Source organism: Schistocerca gregaria, chromosome 8 (genome assembly GCF_023897955.1).
Source record: "Schistocerca gregaria isolate iqSchGreg1 chromosome 8, iqSchGreg1.2, whole genome shotgun sequence".
Classification (NCBI taxonomy): domain Eukaryota; kingdom Metazoa; phylum Arthropoda; class Insecta; order Orthoptera; family Acrididae; genus Schistocerca; species Schistocerca gregaria.
This window is the reverse complement of record NC_064927.1, coordinates 73049504-73067621: the sequence shown is the minus strand read 5'-3', so window position 1 is coordinate 73067621 and position 18118 is coordinate 73049504. Positions and strand designations below refer to the sequence as shown.

Here is an 18118-nt window from a genome sequence, read left to right as displayed (position 1 = left end):
TGAACTAGGAAGTCTTCGACATTCTGAAGTAAAAATTAGTTTCTCGGTTCAGTTGGCTCCTTGAGTGGGTAGACAGGTGCTGTACTTGTCTAGATAAACATTTCGATTTCTTCAAGAAGGTCCATACTGTTAAAATAAATCAATGCTATATACATATTACCTTTATCTAATATAAACAGAAAGTGATTTTACTAATATTCCAGATCATGTTAACGCTGTTGTTGTGGTCTTCAGTCCTGAGACTCGTTTGATGCAGCTCTCCATGCTGCACTGTCCTGTGCAAGCGTCTTCATCTCCCAGAACCTACTGCAGCCTACATCCTTCTGAATCTGCTTACTGTATTCATCTCTTGGCCTCCCTCTACGATTATTTCCCCCCACGCTGCCCTCCAATACTAAATTGGTGATTCCTCGATGTCTCAGAACATGTCCTACCAACCGATCCCTTCTTCTAATCAAGTTGTGCCACAAGCTCCTCTTCTCCCCAATTCTATTCAATACCTCCTCATTAGTTATGTGATCTACCCATCTAATTTTCAGCATTCTTCTGTAGCACCCCATTTCGAAAACTTGTATTCTCTTCTTGTCCAAACTATTTATCGTCCATGATACACTTCCACACATGGCCACACTTCATACGAATACTTTCAGAAACGACTTCCTGACACTTAAATCTATACTCGATGTTAACAAATTTCTCTTCTTCAGAAACGCTTTCCTCGCCATCGCCAGTCTACATTTTATACCCTCTCTACTTCGACCATAATCACTTATTTTCCTCCCCAAATAGCAAACCTCCTTTACTACTTTAAGTGACTCATTTTCTAATCTAATTCCCTCAGCATCACCCGACTTCATTCTACTACATTCTGTTATCCTCGTTAAGGTAAGAACGGAAACAAGTCAGCAGTTCATTTGAAGTTTTATTATTGTTTTTAATTGTGAAGCTCACTGTCATACAAAAATTTCCAGTTCTCTGCAAATGTCGTAAATTTACATTAGTTTACTTTTGGGCATTCACGTTAACGCCAGTTTTGATTTAAGTATTTGTTCATACGTCAACTTTATCACATGCAAACAAAAACGATAATCTCTCTGAGCAAAGTAGATCTATGTTACATCTTTGTATGAAGATCTTTGTAAGAAGCAAAAGTTGTACAGCACACGCTGGTCGCTGGCAAGTTTCATAAATACACATTATGCTTTGAAATGGTTATGTAACTTCCTGTGGACCATCTGAAGATGAGCGTCAAAAGGTTCGAGAACCGGTTTATGGAAAAAATACACTAATGGCCATTATAATTGCTACGCCAATTGCTACATACGCGAAATTTAATCGACTGGAAGACGTTGCTGTGATATGCAAATGATTAGCTTTTGAGAGCATTCACACAAGGTTGGCGCCGTTGGCGACACCTACAACGTGCTGACATGAGGAAAGTTTCCAACCGATTTCTCATACACAAACAGCAGTTGACCGACGTTGCCTGGTGAAACGTTGTTGTGATGCCTCGTCTAAGGAGGACAAATGCCTACCATCACGTTTTAGACTTTGATAAAGGTCGGATTGTAGGCTATCGCGATTGCGGTTTATCATATCGCGACATTGATGCTCGCGTTGGTCGAGATACAAAGACTGTCAGCAGAATATGGAATCGGTGGGTTCAGGAGGGTAATACCGAACGCCGTGCTGGATCCCAACGGCCTCGTATCACTAGCAGTCGAGATGACAGGCATCTTATTCGCATGGCTGTAACGGATCGTGTAGCCACGTCTCGATCCCTGAGTCAACAGATGGGGACGTTTGCAAGACAACAACTATCTGCACGAACAGTTCGACGACGTTTTCAGCAGCATGGACCATCAGCTCGGAGACCAAGGCTGCGGTTACACTTTACACTGAATCACAGACAGGAGCGCCTGCGATTGTGTACTCAACGATGAACCTGGGTGCACGAATGGCAGAACGTCATTTTTTTCGGATGAATGCCGGTTCTGTTTACAGCATCGTGATGGTCGCATCCATGTTTGGCGACATCGCGGTGAACGCACATGGGAAGCGTGTATTCGTCATCGCCATACTGGCGTATCACCAGGGGTGATGGTATGGGGTGCCATCGGTTACACCTCTCGGTTATCTCATTTTCGCATTGACGGCACTTTGAACAGATGTGTTACGACCCGTGCCTCTACCCTTCATTCGATCCGTGCGAAACCCTACATTGCAGCAGGATAATGCACGACCGCATGTTGCAGGTCCTGTACGGGCCTTTCTGGATACAGAAAATGCTCGACTGCTGTCCTGGCGAGCACATTCTCGAGATCTCTCACTAATTGAAAACGCCTGGCCAATGGTGGCCGAGCAACTGGCTCGTCACAATATGCCAGTCACTACTCTGAACTGTGGTATCGTGTTGAAGCTGCATGGGCAGCTGTACCTGTACCTGTACATGCCATCGAAGCTCTGTCTCAATGCCCAGGCGTATCAAGGCCGTTATTACGGCCAGAGGTGGTTGTTCTGGGTCATGATTTCTCAGGATCTATGCACCTAAAATGCCTGAAAATGTACCCACATGTCAGTTCTAGTATAATATATTTGTCCAATGAATACCCGTTTAGCCCGCATCTCGTGGTCGTGCGGTAGCGTTCTCGCTTCCCACGTCCGGGTTACCGGGTTCGAGTCCCGTCGGGGTCAGGGATTTTCTCTGCCATGTGATGGCTGGGTGTTGTGTGATGTCGTTAGGTTAGTTAGGTTTAAGTAGTTGTAAGTTCTAGGGGACTAATGACCATAGATGTTAAGTCCCATAGTGCTCAGAGCCATTTGAACCATTTTTTGAATACCCGTTTATCATCTGCATTTCTTCTTGGTGTAGCAGTTTTAATGGTCAGTAGTGTAGCTATTTCAAATAAGCAGTTGATTGCAGTTTTGTGTATTTGTTTTGAACAAACAGTGACAGGCTGTTAAACATATGTATTGGATAAGATTTATCAGCTGAATTTTCTTCTTAAGACATGAATTATCAGTTCAGATGTATGGATGTGTGTGCTCGAGAGAGTGCTCCGTAGAGCGGCCTGTAAGAGGCAGAACGCGTTGCCCTCCCGCAGAGTCCCCTCAGCAACATCCGCAGCAGCAGGTAGCAGCGGCGCCCATGACGCGCAGCCGGTCGACGTGTGGCGCCGTGGAGTGCGGCTTCAGCGACGCCCCCGCCGAGCTGTTCGCCCCCGCCGCCCCACGCCGTCAGCAGCAGCAGCAGCAGCAGAGTGGCAGCAAGGGCCGCGCGGCGCCCTCCCCCCACCCCTCCTCCTACAACACGTGGTCCGGCCGGCAGGGCCGCGCCGCGCCCAAGTCTCGCCCGCCACTCACCGACAACACCTTCAGGTACGTCACTACGTGCTCACACCGTACTTTGCGTGCTCACCCATTTCGTGTTCCCGACACACATCGCAGCCACGTTAGACCTCCGGACCAGGCCACGGCGTCGGACCCACTTGCAGTGTTCACACGGTCAGCTCGTCTGGGCCGACACACGGTTTGGCATCGTCCCTTCACAATTTGTGTTGCGCTGGGATACTGGACCCACTGGTTGAAGCTGTCGTCATCATAATGCCTACCTAGGCGAGGATATCAAACCCCGTGTTAAAAGTGTGCACATGTCTTGGTCACGATATAAGACCCACTGTTTTACACTGTTTGCTGGACCAGGCTATGGAGTCAGATCCGCAGTCCCTCTGTTTTGCATTGCGGTGTTCCCACTGCACACTGGATCGAGACATGATATCAAACACAGTATTTTGCTGTTTGTTGTTCACGCCGCATGCAGAGGTAATTCAGAACATTAGACCCACTATTTTGCAATGTAGTGTTCAACTGCACTCTGGGGTAGCTGAAATATCAGACTCACTGTTCTGCTGTGTGGTGTCCACATTCTATGCTGCGCTGAGCTGGGGTATCAGACCGATTGTTTGGCAATGTGGGCCTTGATGAAAGAACTACTTTTTTTGAAGACTGGGTTGGGATATGAGACGTACTGGTTTGCGTCTGTTTCCCAGTGTGTTGCTGGCAGTGGGTATCATCTCTAGTATGTATCATCCCTAGTAAATACACCACACATCTCTCATCTGGTCCCGGCGGAGGTTCGAGTCCTCCCTCGGGCATGGATGTCTGTGTGTGTGTGTGTGTGTGTGTGTGTGTGTGTGTGTGTTTGTGTGTGTGTGTGTGTGTGTGTGTCCTTAGGATAATTTAGGTTAAGTAGTGTGTAAACTTACAGACTGATGACCTTAGCAGTTAAGTCCCATAAGATTTCACAGACGTTTGAACATTTTTTCTCTCATCTGGTCTTATCAAGAGTTTACTTGCTTCTATTAATTAATCTTTCACTGTTCCTCTCTGTTGGTGCGCTGTGTGAGTGTGTACTCAACACCGCAATAATGAATTTTTCTCACTAAATAATTTTCACTTTGCAGATCTGTGTAATTCTTAATTTGATAAACAGACATGGATTAGGAGAATATGGAATTTGTCACCAAAATATCTTGCCTTCCATCTACATCTACATCCATACTCCGCAAGCCACCTGACGGTGTGTGGTGGAGTGTACTTTGAGCCCACTTGTAAAATATAAAGTTCCATGGCCAGAAATTTCACACTTATTAAAATAGCGTGGGATATTAACCCGTGCTGTGATGAATTTCTTCTCGAAACCAAATGTTTCATTCCCATTTGCAGAGGACACCTTCAAGGGATGTTATGGCGTTTTGAAGATTCAGAACACGCCCTGACTCAGTTGCGAGCCACATTGTGCATCAGACCTGCGAGAAAGGCACAATCCCGCCCCCCCCCCCCCCCCCGCTCCCACCCCTGTCTGCTGAAGACACCTCTGAGGAAGGGGACGAAGCGTTTGGTTTCGACAGAAAATTCACACACCATGGCACGATTTCAAAAACAATATTTCAGTAAGAGCTGCCTCTCAGTTCACATGATTTTTGCTTAGCTTCGAAAGGCAACTGTTCCTCTATCAACACATTCAGAGTTCCATTCATAGAAGCAAAAAATTTTCACCTTTTGTGTTATTAATAAATGTGTAAAAATATTGGTATTGTGGTCCTCGTGCAAAATGTTAACAACATCGGAATATCCCAAAACCACTTGGCGCATCTGGTTCGGTAACGGAGCCACGTGCAGTAGGCTAGAGCGGCAATTGGCTGACAGCAGCGCCTGCCTGCCCACAGCCGGTCGTCGGCGCAGCGGCGCAGCCTGGGCGCCTACGGCGGCGGCCGCCCGCACCACAGCAACAACAACCACCAGCACGCCAGCGCCCCGTGCAGCCCGCGCAGGCAGCCGCCCCACGCCGCCGCCGCCGGGGGCGGCAAGGGCTCCCTGCCCGCCTCCCTGTCCGGCTCCCCCACCAAGATATCGCCGCTCATCGAACAGGTACGCTCACCACGCCGACTCTCACCTACGCTCACCACTGTGGATTTTCGACCACCTCGAGTCTTATCGCTCAGTCGTCGGGCGTCTCTACCTCGCTTTCCCAGTCCTACACTGAAGCGCCAAAGAAACTGGTATAGGAGTGCTAGTTGAAATGCAGAGATATTTAAACAGGCAGAATATGGCGCTGCGGTCTGCAACGCCAGTATAAGACAACAAGTAACTGGCGCAGTTGTTAGATCAGTTACAATGGCAGGTTATCAAGATGTAAGTGAATTTTAGCATGGTGCTATAGTCGGCGCAGGAGTGATGGGACACAGCACCTCAGAGGTAGCGATGAAGTGGGGTTTTTCCGGTACAACCATTTCACGAGTGTACCGCACAGTTGACACATCCTGTCTCATCACCTGCATCCATTCCTGTCCATTGCGCATTCCGACGGATTTCTCCAATTCCAGCAGGACAATGTGACATCCCAAACGTCCAGAATTGCCACAGAGTGGCTCCAGGAACACTCTTCTGAGTTTAAACACTTCCGCTGACCACCAAACTCCCCAGACATGAACATTATTGAGCAAGAAACTTCCTGACAGGTTAAAACTGTGTGGTGGACCGAGACTCGATTGCCAACTTCCTGCAGTACCACCTCCCGCCACCCACTCGAGATATCTGACGTTCTGTTACACCCCACCATGCCATCAGTTACCAGAGAAATTTTGTCTTTTCCTCCCAGGCAAAGAAATTATTTCTGAAGTCCACCCCTTCCATCAGCTACACCCTAGCCTACCTCTTCCTTCTCTAAACAAGGCTCCAACAATTGTTTCCCTATGAAAATGCGATCGTGCACATCCGATATCACCTGCATCCCTTCTCTTGACACTCCTGAATATTCACCTTGACGCAAATCCCTCACAAACGTGACGACAACACCAAAATCCTTACACTCCTCAATATCACACGCATCGTCTTGTCATCAGGACTAACAGCATTGTTTTTATTCGTATGAAAAGTGTGTAATTATATTAATTATATTGGGAGTCAATCATCCAGGCATGGCATACTTCATACCATTAACTCTGATTGAATTAAGGTACCCGGACCCATATCGAATTAAAGACATTACATTAACTGGTGAAGTCAGTCAATGGCGCCTGTGGCGTACAGTTTAAGTGCTTCTTATGTTTTGATGAGAGGGCAGAAGAACGTTTAAGTACTGAGATTACTCTGCTTTTACAAGACAACGAGACGAGCATGATAAGCTGCAGAATACAGTAGATAGTGGAAGTGAGACAGTGTAGCGCTGTGACAGGAATGTGCGTACATATCACGTATTTGTTACGTTTCGACATGTGCTACAGCACAGTGTAAGTATCACGGTTTCTTAGCATCTAATGTTATTATTCCTTAGGTGGTAACATGTAAAAAATGTGCTATAACGGTAACATACCTCTAGGAATCTAAAATTACTAAATTTTGCAATTTATGGCCACTTAGTGAATATCGAAAACAAATAACAGTTCAAAAGCGTGATGAAATATTAACATTAATATTTTCATTGTGTTTAAATAATAATTTGCGGCACAATATGTAAAAATGACAGGCCTTTTCTTTATGAATTGGTTTATAAACTTTATTACTCTTTTAAAAAATTCAAAAAATTAAATATTGTTGTTTCCAAAGAAATACTTTGTAAATATGACGAGTTTTCTGAGGCATATTGATATACAGGTTGGGACAAATGAAAGCGGCCTGGAGAACATGTCCAGGTGGAGCATTCGCCTGCTTGATCGACGAGGTGTGCCCGTCTCTTAGAACAGGCGTTGGGATGTGTGGTAGGAGTCTGGAGCATTTTCTGGTGACCTGCAGACACATTTTCTCGTGTGCTGGTACGTTTCGGAATGTTTTTCACTTGTTCAAAGACCACCGTTTTAGGACTAAGCGTTGCATGGCACTGTTTGCTGGCACTTTGAACCATTGTATTTCTCAGCAAACAGCTGACCACACCGTTTGCACGACTTTGTTGTCGCGTGACTGCCCACAACGACCAGCTGCTGGTCCACTGTGAACACCACGTCCCCTTTCCACCGCTCCATTCACACTGACACAGCTCGCACTATCCTCTGAACTGGTGTTGATCACGTGGCGGGCGTGTACGTGGTGTGTGCATCACAGTGTGTAGTTATATGCGTCGTGTTGGCTACTGAGGAAGTCAGCACCAACACGAACAAGAAAGGAGAGAAGTTTCGATGGCTGGCGTCAGGAATGCAAAATCGTCTGCACAACACACTTTAACATGGAATGAAACTTAACTTCTTTTGCCTCCTGCGTGCGATAACATCTATCCACTATTACTACTCACAAAAGGCACGCTCAGTCACGTCTTGATATTACACAGTACTTTTGCTCTCGAAATCTGCTACCGATCCGGGGCGACCAGCGATGGGCGGCTGGTTAAGTCTGGAGGTGTGGCGCTGTCCACTCTTTCTATTTGTGCACGGAACAGCAACCTCTTGATGCCGTTCCGCTCCGTTCAACTGCGGATGGAACGAAGCACTGGTAAGATGAGTGATACCTCTAGCTGTATAAAACTGTTCAAAGTACTGGGCAGTAAACTGTGGTCCGTTGTCCGTAACCAGCACTACAGGTAAACCCTCCAGGCAAAAAATAGATGGTAAAGCTTGATTTGTACTATGCGACATCGTCGAGTGAATGGACACTGCAAACAGATATTTGTTAAAAGTGTCCACGACAATAAGCCGACGAGTTACATTGAAATTACAATGAAATGAATACCCCTAGCTGCATACAGGCGTTGATATAAGTCAACGGGCACAGTTGAAAATGTATTCCCTGACCCGGACTCTAACCCGGGATCTCGTGATGACATGACAGACGCTCTAACCATCTTTCTTTTATTTTTTGTTCGTTGTTCATCGTTGTGTTTGGTCGTTGCGGACGTCACATGACAATCGTCCATGTTTGTTGTTGATCAGTTTTTTTTTATTACATAGGCCAACTAGCTTACTGACCGAACGCGCTGAGCTACCGTGCCGGCTATCCACCGAGGACACAAAGGATAGCGCGACTGCAGGGACTTATCTCTGGCACGCCTCCCTTGAGACCCACAATCCCAACTTATTGTCCCACACTATATTCATATTGCCCCTGCACCTTATACTCATTACTCGCGGCTTTTTGCCGATTCTCGTAAGAGTTCGGACACTGTGTATCCGCACAGAAATAGATGATCAAATGGTGGGCGAGCCTTATGTATAAAGATAATATCTGTTCTTTCGGATATGTTGGGAATGTGGGTCTCAGGGGAGGCGTGCCAGAGATAAGTCCCTGCAGTCGCGCTATCCTCTGTGTCCTCGGTGGGTCAGATGGATAGAGCGTCTGCCACGTAAGCAGGAGATCCCGGGTTCGACTCCCTGTCGGGGACTTATATCAACGCCTATATGCAGCTAGGGGTATTCATTTAATTGTAATTTCATTCTAACGAGCTGTATGGGTATCTGTTCTTTCGGACATGTCAGAATCTTCATATATATATAGAGAGAGAGAGAGGGAGAGAGAGAGAGAGAGAGAGAGAGTTACATTGAGTCTTGGTCAATAACTTGGAACGGAAAGGAATCGACCTGTGCTGTGGACGAAATCTGTGCGAGAGCACAGCCCCGATTCCGTACGAAGAATCGTACACTGCCAAAACCACAGGCTTAGTGGGATCGAAATAAATAAGACATCTGTCACTCGACATTTTTAAGTTCCTGGAATGCGCCCTGACACTCTTTGGTCCAAACAAAAGTCGCGTTCCGTGAAGGACAGTTTGGCCTTTCGTGAGTGCAAAAGCGGCGGGGTCACGATTTCACAGCAGACACACACGTCGACGCTGGTTTACTGTGTGTGGCCAAGGCGCGGTAGCCCGTTTGCGCGCAGTGGTCGATCGCAAGGCCGTACTTGTTTGTCACTTTGCGTTACACTACGAATGGGAGCTACCTCGAAGTTTTCCACTGCGCTTTGACACGAGTCCTGATGCTCAGTAATTTGTAACACTTCTTTCAAAGTAGGATTAGAATATTTGAGCATTTGTTCACGAATCCGACTGTATGCCACATTTTACATAATTGCGTCACTAATCATGGCGTCACTATGGTCCTGTTCACAGATACATCGAAAATGACACTCTCGTGTCAAACCCTGATGTTCAGTGACCAACTGACGGTATGTCTGTCCTGACTTTTTCCGCCATCGAAAGAATTTGTAACGAGCTGCAACAGCCTGTAGCAGATTATCACACATAGTGAGGGCAGAAACTACACTACTGGCCATTAAAATTGCTACACCAAGAAGAAATGCAGATATTAAACGCGTATTCATTGGACAAATACAGGGTGTTTCAAAAATAACCGGTATATTTGAAACGGCAATAAAAACTAAACGAGCAGCGATAGAAATACACCGTTTGTTGCAATATGCTTGGGACAACAGTACATTTTCAGACGGACAAACTTTCGAAATTACAGTAGTTACAATTTTCAACAACAGATGGCGCTGCAAGTGATGTGAAAGATATAGAAGACAACGCAGTCTGTGGGTGCGCCATTCTGTACGTCGTCTTTCTGCTATAAGCGTGTGCTGTTCACAACGTGCAAGTGTGCTGTGGACAACATGGTTTATTCCTTAGAACAGAGGATTTTTCTGGTGTTGGAATTCCACCGCCTAGAACACAGTGTTGTTGCAACAAGACGAAGTTTTCATCGGAGGTTTAATGTAACCAAAGGACCGAAAAGCGATTCAATAAAGGATCTGTTTGAAAAATTTCAACGGACTGGGAACGTGACGGATGAACGTGCTGGAAAGGTAGGGCGACCGCGTACGGCAACCATAGAGGGCAACGCGCAGCTGGTGCAGCAGGTGATCCAACAGCGGCCTCGGGTTTCCGTTCGCCGTGTTGCAGCTACGGTCCAAATGACGCCAACGTCCGCGTATCGTCTCATGCGCCAGAGTTTACACCTCTATCCATACAAAATTCAAACGCGGCAACCCCTCAGTGCCGCTACCATTGTTGCACGAGAGACATTCGCTAACGATATAGTGCACAGGATTGATGACGGCGATATGCATGTGGGCAGCATTTGGTTTACTGACGAAGCTTATTTTTACCTGGACGGCTTCGTCAATAAACAGAACTGGCGCATATGGGGAACCGAAAAGCCCCATGTTGCAGTCCCATCGTCGCTGCATCCTCAAAAAGTACTGGTCTGGGCCGCCATTTCTTCCAAAGGAATCATTGGCCTATTTTTCAGATCCGAAACGATTATTGCATCACGCTATCTGGACATTCTTCGTGAATTTGTGGCGGTACAAACTGCCTTAGACGACACTGCGAACACCTCGTGGTTTATGCAAGATGGTGCCCGGCCACATCGCACGGCCGACGTCTTTAATTTCCTGAATGAATATTTCGATGATCGTGTGATTGCTTTGGGCAATCTGAAACATACAGGAGGCGGCGTGGATTGGCCTCCCTATTCGCCAGACATGAACCCCTGTGACTTCTTTCTGTGGGGACACTTCAAAGACCAGGTGTACTGCCAGAATCCAGAAACAATTGAACAGCTGAAGCAGTATATCTCATCTGCATGTGAAGCCATGTCACGTTGTCAAAGGTTTCGGGTAATTTCATTCAGAGACTACGCCATATTATTGCTACGCATGGTGGATATGTGGAAAATATCGTACTATAGAGTTTCCCAGACCGCAGCGCCATCTGTTGTTGACAATTGTAACTACTGTAATTTCGTAAGTTTGCCTTAAAAATGTACTGTTGTCGCAAGCATAATGCAACAAACGGTGTGTTTCTATCGCTGCTCGTTTAGTTTGTATTGCCGTTTCAAATATACCGGTCATTTTTGAAACACTCTGTATATTATACTGGAACTGACATGTGAGTACATTTTCTCGCAATTTGGGTGCATCGATCCTGAGAAATCAGTACCTAGAACAACCACCTCTGGCCGTAATAACGGCCTTGTACGCCTGGGCATTGAGTCAAACAGAGTTTCGATGGCGCGTACAGGTACAGCTGCCCATGCAGCTTCAACACGATACCACAGTTCATAAAGAGTAGTGACTGGCGTATTGTGATGAGCCAGTTGCTCTGCCACCATTGACCAGATGTTTCCAATTGGTGAGAGATCTCTAGAATGTGCTGGCCAATGCAGCAGTCGAACATTTTCTGTATCCAGAAAGGCCCGTACAGGACGTGCAATATGAGCTCGTACATTATCCTGCTGAAATGTAGGGCTTCGCAGGGATCGAATGAAGGGTAGAGACACGGGTCGTAACACATCTGAAATGTAACGTCAACCGTTCAAAGTGCCGTCAATGTGAACAAGAGGTGACCGAGACGTGTAACCAATGGCACCCCATAGCATCACGCCGTGTGATACGCCAGTATGGCGATGACGAATACACGCTTCCAATGTGCTTTCACCGCGATGTCGCCAAACACGATTGCGACCATTATGATGCTGTAAATAGAACCTGGATTCATCCGAAAAAATGACATTTTGCCATTCGTTCACCCAGGTTCGTCTTTGAGTACACCATCGCAGGCCTGTCTGTAAAGCAGCGTCAATGGTAACCGCAGCCATGGTCTCCGAGCTGGTAGTCCATGCTGCTGCAAACGTCGTCGAACTGTTCGTGCAGATGGTTGTTGTCTTACAAACGTCCCCATCTGTTGACTCACGGATCGAGACGTGGCTGCACGATCCGTTACAGCCATGCGGATAAGATGCCTGTCATCTCGACTGTAGTGATACGAGGCCGTTGTGATCCAGCACGGCGTTCGGTATTACCCTCCTGAACCCACCGATTTCATATTCTGCTGACAGTCTTTGTATTTCGACCAACGCCGGCAGCAGTGTCGCGATACGATAAACCGCAATCGCGATAGGCTACAATTCGACCTTTATCAAAGTCGAAAACGTGACAGTGCGCATTTATATTCCTTGCACGAAGCATAACAACAACGTTTCACCAGGCAACGCCGGTCAGCTGGTGTTTGTGTATGAGAAATCGGTTGGAAACTTTCCTCATGTCACCAGGTTGTAGGTGTCGCCACCGGCGCCAACCTTGTGTGAATGCTCTCAAAAGATAATCATTTGCATATAATAGCATCTTCTTCCTGTCGGTTAAATTTCGCATCTGTAGCACGTCAACTTCGTGGTGTAGGAATTGTAATGACCGGTAGTGTTACTCTTCACAAACTAGCTACTCTGGGCTACTAGTTGGGTATAGCTCCTAAGTCAGGCGGTAAGCTCCTGTGTTCGCTGTTAACAAGAAAGAAGAAAGTTTCACTGTACCTTGCACTTCAGGCGAACCACAATGATCGTAGTACTCATTCCATTCTTCTTCTTGTTACAGCGAAATGCAGGTCGGCAGTGGCTGTCTGTTGTGGCGGGGTCGAAGAAGCAGCGGCTTGTGCATTAATGAGCTACTCGGCTGCCGACGTCAAATGCGGCGTTTGTTGCTCCTGGAACTGTATAAACTGCGTTAGACCAAAGCCAGCAGCAGGTGGTGTAGCAGGCGGGTTCGAGGCGATTTTAATGAGAGGAGCGCCTCAACAAAGTAATGATACACTATTAGCGAAAGCGCTGCACTGAGTCTGCAAGAAAACACAATTAGTAGAAAACCGCCTCTGAAACAAAAGAGATAAGTATTTGTGATGCGCTGTGACGGAGCGGCGAAGAACGAATGCATCGTGGTTCTGGAATCCACGGCGCCATATATGTTGGCTGCTGTGGAAGTCAGTGACAACACAAACAAAGAAGGAGCTGCGATGGTCAGCGGCAGCAATCCAAAATCATCTATACAAAACACTTTAAGGGTTATTGAGCAAAGAAATGAAACTTAACTTCTTGTGTCTCCTAAGTGCTGTTGCATTTATCCGTTATTGCTACTCTCAAGAGAGAGGCTAAAAATCGTCTTCCTATTATAAATTTCCTTTAGTGCACGTCTATGGCCACAAATGTTTTGTCATGAGACTACCGGTTTCGGTCTACACTCCTGGAAATTGAAATAAGAACACCGTGAATTCATTGTCCCAGGAAGGGGAAACTTTATTGACACATTCCTGGGGTCAGATACATCACATGATCACACTGACAGAACCACAGGCACATAGACACAGGCAACAGAGCATGCACAATGTCGGCACTAGTACAGTGTATATTCACCTTTCGCAGCAATGCAGGCTGCTATTCTCCCATGGAGACTATCGTAGAGATGCTGGATGTAGTCCTGTGGAACGGCTTGCCATGCCATTTCCACCTGGCTCCTCAGTTGGACCAGCGTTCGTGCTGGACGTGCAGACCGCGTGAGACGACGCTTGATCCAGTCCCAAACATGCTCAATGGGGGACAGATCCGGAGATCTTGCTGGCCAGGGTAGTTGACTTACACCTTCTAGAGCACGTTTGGTGGCACGGGATACATGCGGACGTGCATTGTCCTGTTGGAACAGCAAGTTCCCTTGCCGGTCTAGGAATGGTAGAACGAGGGGTTCGATGACGGTTTGGATGTACCGTGCACTATTCAGTGTCCCCTCGACGATCACCAGAGGTGTACGGGCAGTGTAGGAGATCGCTTCCCACACCATGATGCCGGGTGTTGGCCCTGTGTGCCTCGGTCGTATGCAGTCCTGATTGTGGCGCTCACCTGCACGGCGCCAAACACGCATATGACCATCATTGGCACCAAGGCAGAAGCGACTCTCATCGCTGAAGACGACACGTCTCCATTCGTCCCTCCATTCACGCCTGTCGCGACACCACTGGAGGCGGGCTGCACAATGTTGGGGCGTGAGCGGAAGACGGCCTAACGATGTGCGAGACCGTAGCCCAGCTTCATGGAGACGGTTGCGAATGGTCCTCGCCGATACCCCAGGAGCAACATTGTCCCTAATTTGCTGGGAAGTGGCGGTGCGGTCCTCTACATTACTGCGTAGGATCCTACGGTCTTGGCGTGCATCCGTGCGTGGCTGCGGTCCGGTCTCAGGTCGACGGGCACGTGCACCGTCCGCCGACCACTGGCGACAACATCGATGTACTGTGGAGACCTCACGCCCCACATCTTGAGCAAATCGGCGGTACGTCCACCCGGGCTCCCGCATGCCCACTATACGCCCTCGCTCAAAGTCCATCAACTGCACATACGTTTCACGTCCACGCGGCATGGTACTAGTGTTAAAGACTGCGATGGAGCTTGTATGCCACGGCAAACTGGCTGACACTGACGGCGGCGGTGCACAAATGCTGCGCAGCTAGCGCCATTCTACGGCCAACAGCGCGGTTCCTGGTGTGTCCGCTGTGCCGTGCGTGTGATCATTGCTTGTACAGCCCTCTCGCAGTGTCCGGAGCAAGTATGGTGGGTCTGACACACCGGTGTCAATGTGTTCTTTTTTCCATTTCCAGGAGTGTATATTGACTATCTTCAGATCTGTTTGATAAAAACATGTCCTAATATCCTGGAGTCAAAGTGGCATCGTGAAATGCATTAGCATTTCACGGTGCCACTGCGGCTAAACACATTAGCAGTTGACGATGCCACAATGGCTCCAGTATATTAGAACATCTTTTTGTAAAACAGATCTGAAGATGGTCATTATAGACCGAAACCGGTAGTCTGATGACAGAAAATTTGTGACCATAGACGTGAACTAAAGGAAATTTATTCCACTCGTATATTCGGGTCGCTGTTCAATTCGCGACCATGTCGCAGCTTATGTCTTCCTATTACTCGGTACTGATGCTACCGAAGTCTGTGACCGAACCAGCGCATGGGGCTCTGAACTCTGTCTTCCTGCAGGTGTGGCGCTGCCCGCTCTTTCTGCTGGCGCGCGGGGCAGCGCCTTCTTGATGCCGTTTCGCGGCGCTGCGCTGGTCGGGGTGCAGTCGATGCTTTTAGGACTGCACAGTGTGCTTACAATCACGTCCAGTCGTACCCGCTCATCCAGGCTACTTTTATTTGTCCCACGTTGCATATGGTTGTAAAGAGAAAGAACAACAATGTTTCTTCACATATTTTACCTGTTCTCATGGAGTACTGTAAGCAACTGTAAGTTTAACACGTTTCACACACTGTTGGAACCAAAGAAAAAGCTACAAATTTGCTGCACATATTTCCATGGAACACGGTAATCAACTGGGTTTTTCACATTTCACTCGCTTGTATGCCATCATTCTGTTATGTGTGTAGGGACAGTAACGTCAGGTTTTTCTCTGTTCTGGCTTGTCGCTTTTTTCTCTTTTTGTGGGATTACCATCTTGCTGTTCTCCACCCAATATATATGAAATACTTTTCACGTGTTCATGCGGTAAGTTTGGAATCTGAAACATTCTCTGTATATGTCTTCTGATTAACCTCATTCCTATGCTATTCGTGAACTCAAATCTTGACATAGTACCCTTACATAAATGCGTAACATAGGCATTTTCGCAGCGGAATGATATTAGAAAGTGAAATATTGCCAGTGGCCACCTCCTCGTTTGCCGATTAGCTGAACAGTTGCTGGACTTGATGTCTAGAGAGTCTAGGCTAGTCTAGAGCGTCTACGCCAGATTTCGTGGCACTATAGAAATCAATAAGTTCTGTTTTGTTGCTTTTTCATCGGTAATCACAGAGTTGAAGATAGCATTATGACTGCCTTAGATTTTTTGGAACAAAAGACAGTTGTGTAAGGTGTTTACTGGACCCATAAACACTGGAGCCCACTTCTTTCTTTGGGTCGGGAAGAGACTTTTTTGGAACTTCTCTTTTGTTGGATTTTAGTGTGTTTCAGCAGCTCCTTACACAATCGAGTGGAGGAAGACAAATTGTATGCTGTGATATTCCTGTTTGTTCCAGCTGTACATTTGGAAAGACGAATAGCACACTGAGCCAACTTTTGGAACTTTTTCTCTTCTTCTGGTAGTGTTGCCCCATCACTAGCTTTTCCGAAATAAATATAAGCATTATAAAGAATGTGAAAAAAAAGTGCGGAACAAATGCGGGACCATTCCTCACAGGTTGTTGAAGAAATTATATGAACGCGGGTTTGGAAACACTTTGTTGCAACTAATTTTTTACGATTCATTAATCATGGGAAACACAAGAACAGATCACTAGAATCATGGGAAACATGCACTCTTGGTGACGTCTGGTTACGTCTTGTTACGTTGTGCAGCGCCAGTGTTTTGTTTTGCATGTCCCTGTTTGCATGCGGCGTCCGTGATTGCTTTTTTAGAGGTAACATCAACAGTTCCAGTACAGGGCTTGCTACGTATTGCTAATCATAGGCTTGGCTCGTGCAACGGCAGTGTACACAAATGCAGGGATGGCAGATGACCATTTGATGCATGGATTCGCTGGCGGCACTGACGCTCGCGCCCAACGTTTGTATCGGGAGAGATTTCTAGGACGATGGTGCCCCGACAGGAAAACGTTTAAAGCCACTGATTGTCGACTTAGGGAACGTGGGGCGTTTAAGACTGATTCTCGCGATCGGGGAAGGCCAAGAAGGACGAGGAGGCTGCAGTTGACTACGCGCTAGTGTCAGTACACGACGTGTAGCTGCAGCGCCGGATGTTGACCACGACTTTCTGGCTATTGCTATGCGGGAACCAGCTGTATCCATACCATTTGTGGCACTGCCAACAGCTGATGTTCCTCCGCCGGTACTCTTCTGCGAATTGCTTATTCGGCAGAGTGTCAACCCTAATTTTACTGCAACGGTGCTGTTCAGGGATGAGGCGTAGTTTCAACGAGATCACATTGTTAATTTTGACAATCGGCACGTAACGGGCAGGAGCGAATCCTCACATAACAGTTGAAGCGAGTCATCAACAAAGATTTTCTGTCAGTGTTGGCGCCAACATTGTTTGTGACTGTTTGATAGGCCCTCACTTTCTTTCACTTACTCAATGGACGAAGTTATTATACTCATAAAATGTAGGCTTTCACGTTCGGTGTTGTCTTCAGTTAAAACTTCCGGGCTGAGAGGCCGTGGTCGATGTGTAAAACTTCCCCCTAACGTTTCGTCTCCATCTGCGGGAGACATTTTCTGAGGTCGTCCGGCTACTGCCACTGAGGCTCGAGGTGCTCTCGCATTCATAGAACGCATAGAGGCCACCACCATTCGTCACGTGATGCCGACGGTATGCCTATATTTGGAAGGCGGCGTCATTCTCGATTAAGAGTAATCGATTGTCATTCTGCTGGCGCAACGTCGACATCCATATTTTGTCTAACTTTAAAACTTACTCTTTTCTATTAAAATTGTTATGGTGTTTGTGAATCTCCATTGCTTCGCTATGCATGCGCGCATGATAATGGGATGTTCGTGCTAGAACGCTTGTCTCATTAAATTTAATTTCGTGGTTCCCATGTCGAAAAACATGCTCAGCTACGGCCGATTATTCGATGTGTCCTAAGCGACAGTTTCTTTTATGTTCGGCTAAGCGGGTGTTTACACTTCTATTCATTGTTCCAATATATACTTGGCCTCTGAGCCCGGAAGTTTCAACTGAAAAGTTATTATAGTTTCGTAGAGAACGTTCTACCTGATCTGTTGTAGATGTGCCTTTAACTGTGTGACAAAACATGTACCTCCTGCACGATGGAGCACCTCCTCATTTCACTGTCACTGTCCA

At 46.9% G+C, this 18118-nt stretch overlaps 1 protein-coding gene across 1 annotated transcript in view; it reads left to right on the top strand.

The window, feature by feature from the left end:
• The window catches only part of LOC126284555 (GAS2-like protein pickled eggs), a 789773-nt gene that overhangs the window by 759703 nt on the left and 11952 nt on the right, over nt 1-18118 (top strand). Inside the window, exons 10-11 of the mRNA XM_049983557.1 lie at nt 3105-3378; nt 5229-5430. Coding sequence (XP_049839514.1) covers nt 3105-3378; nt 5229-5430 — 476 coding nt within the window. The remainder of the gene's footprint in view (nt 1-3104; nt 3379-5228; nt 5431-18118) is intronic.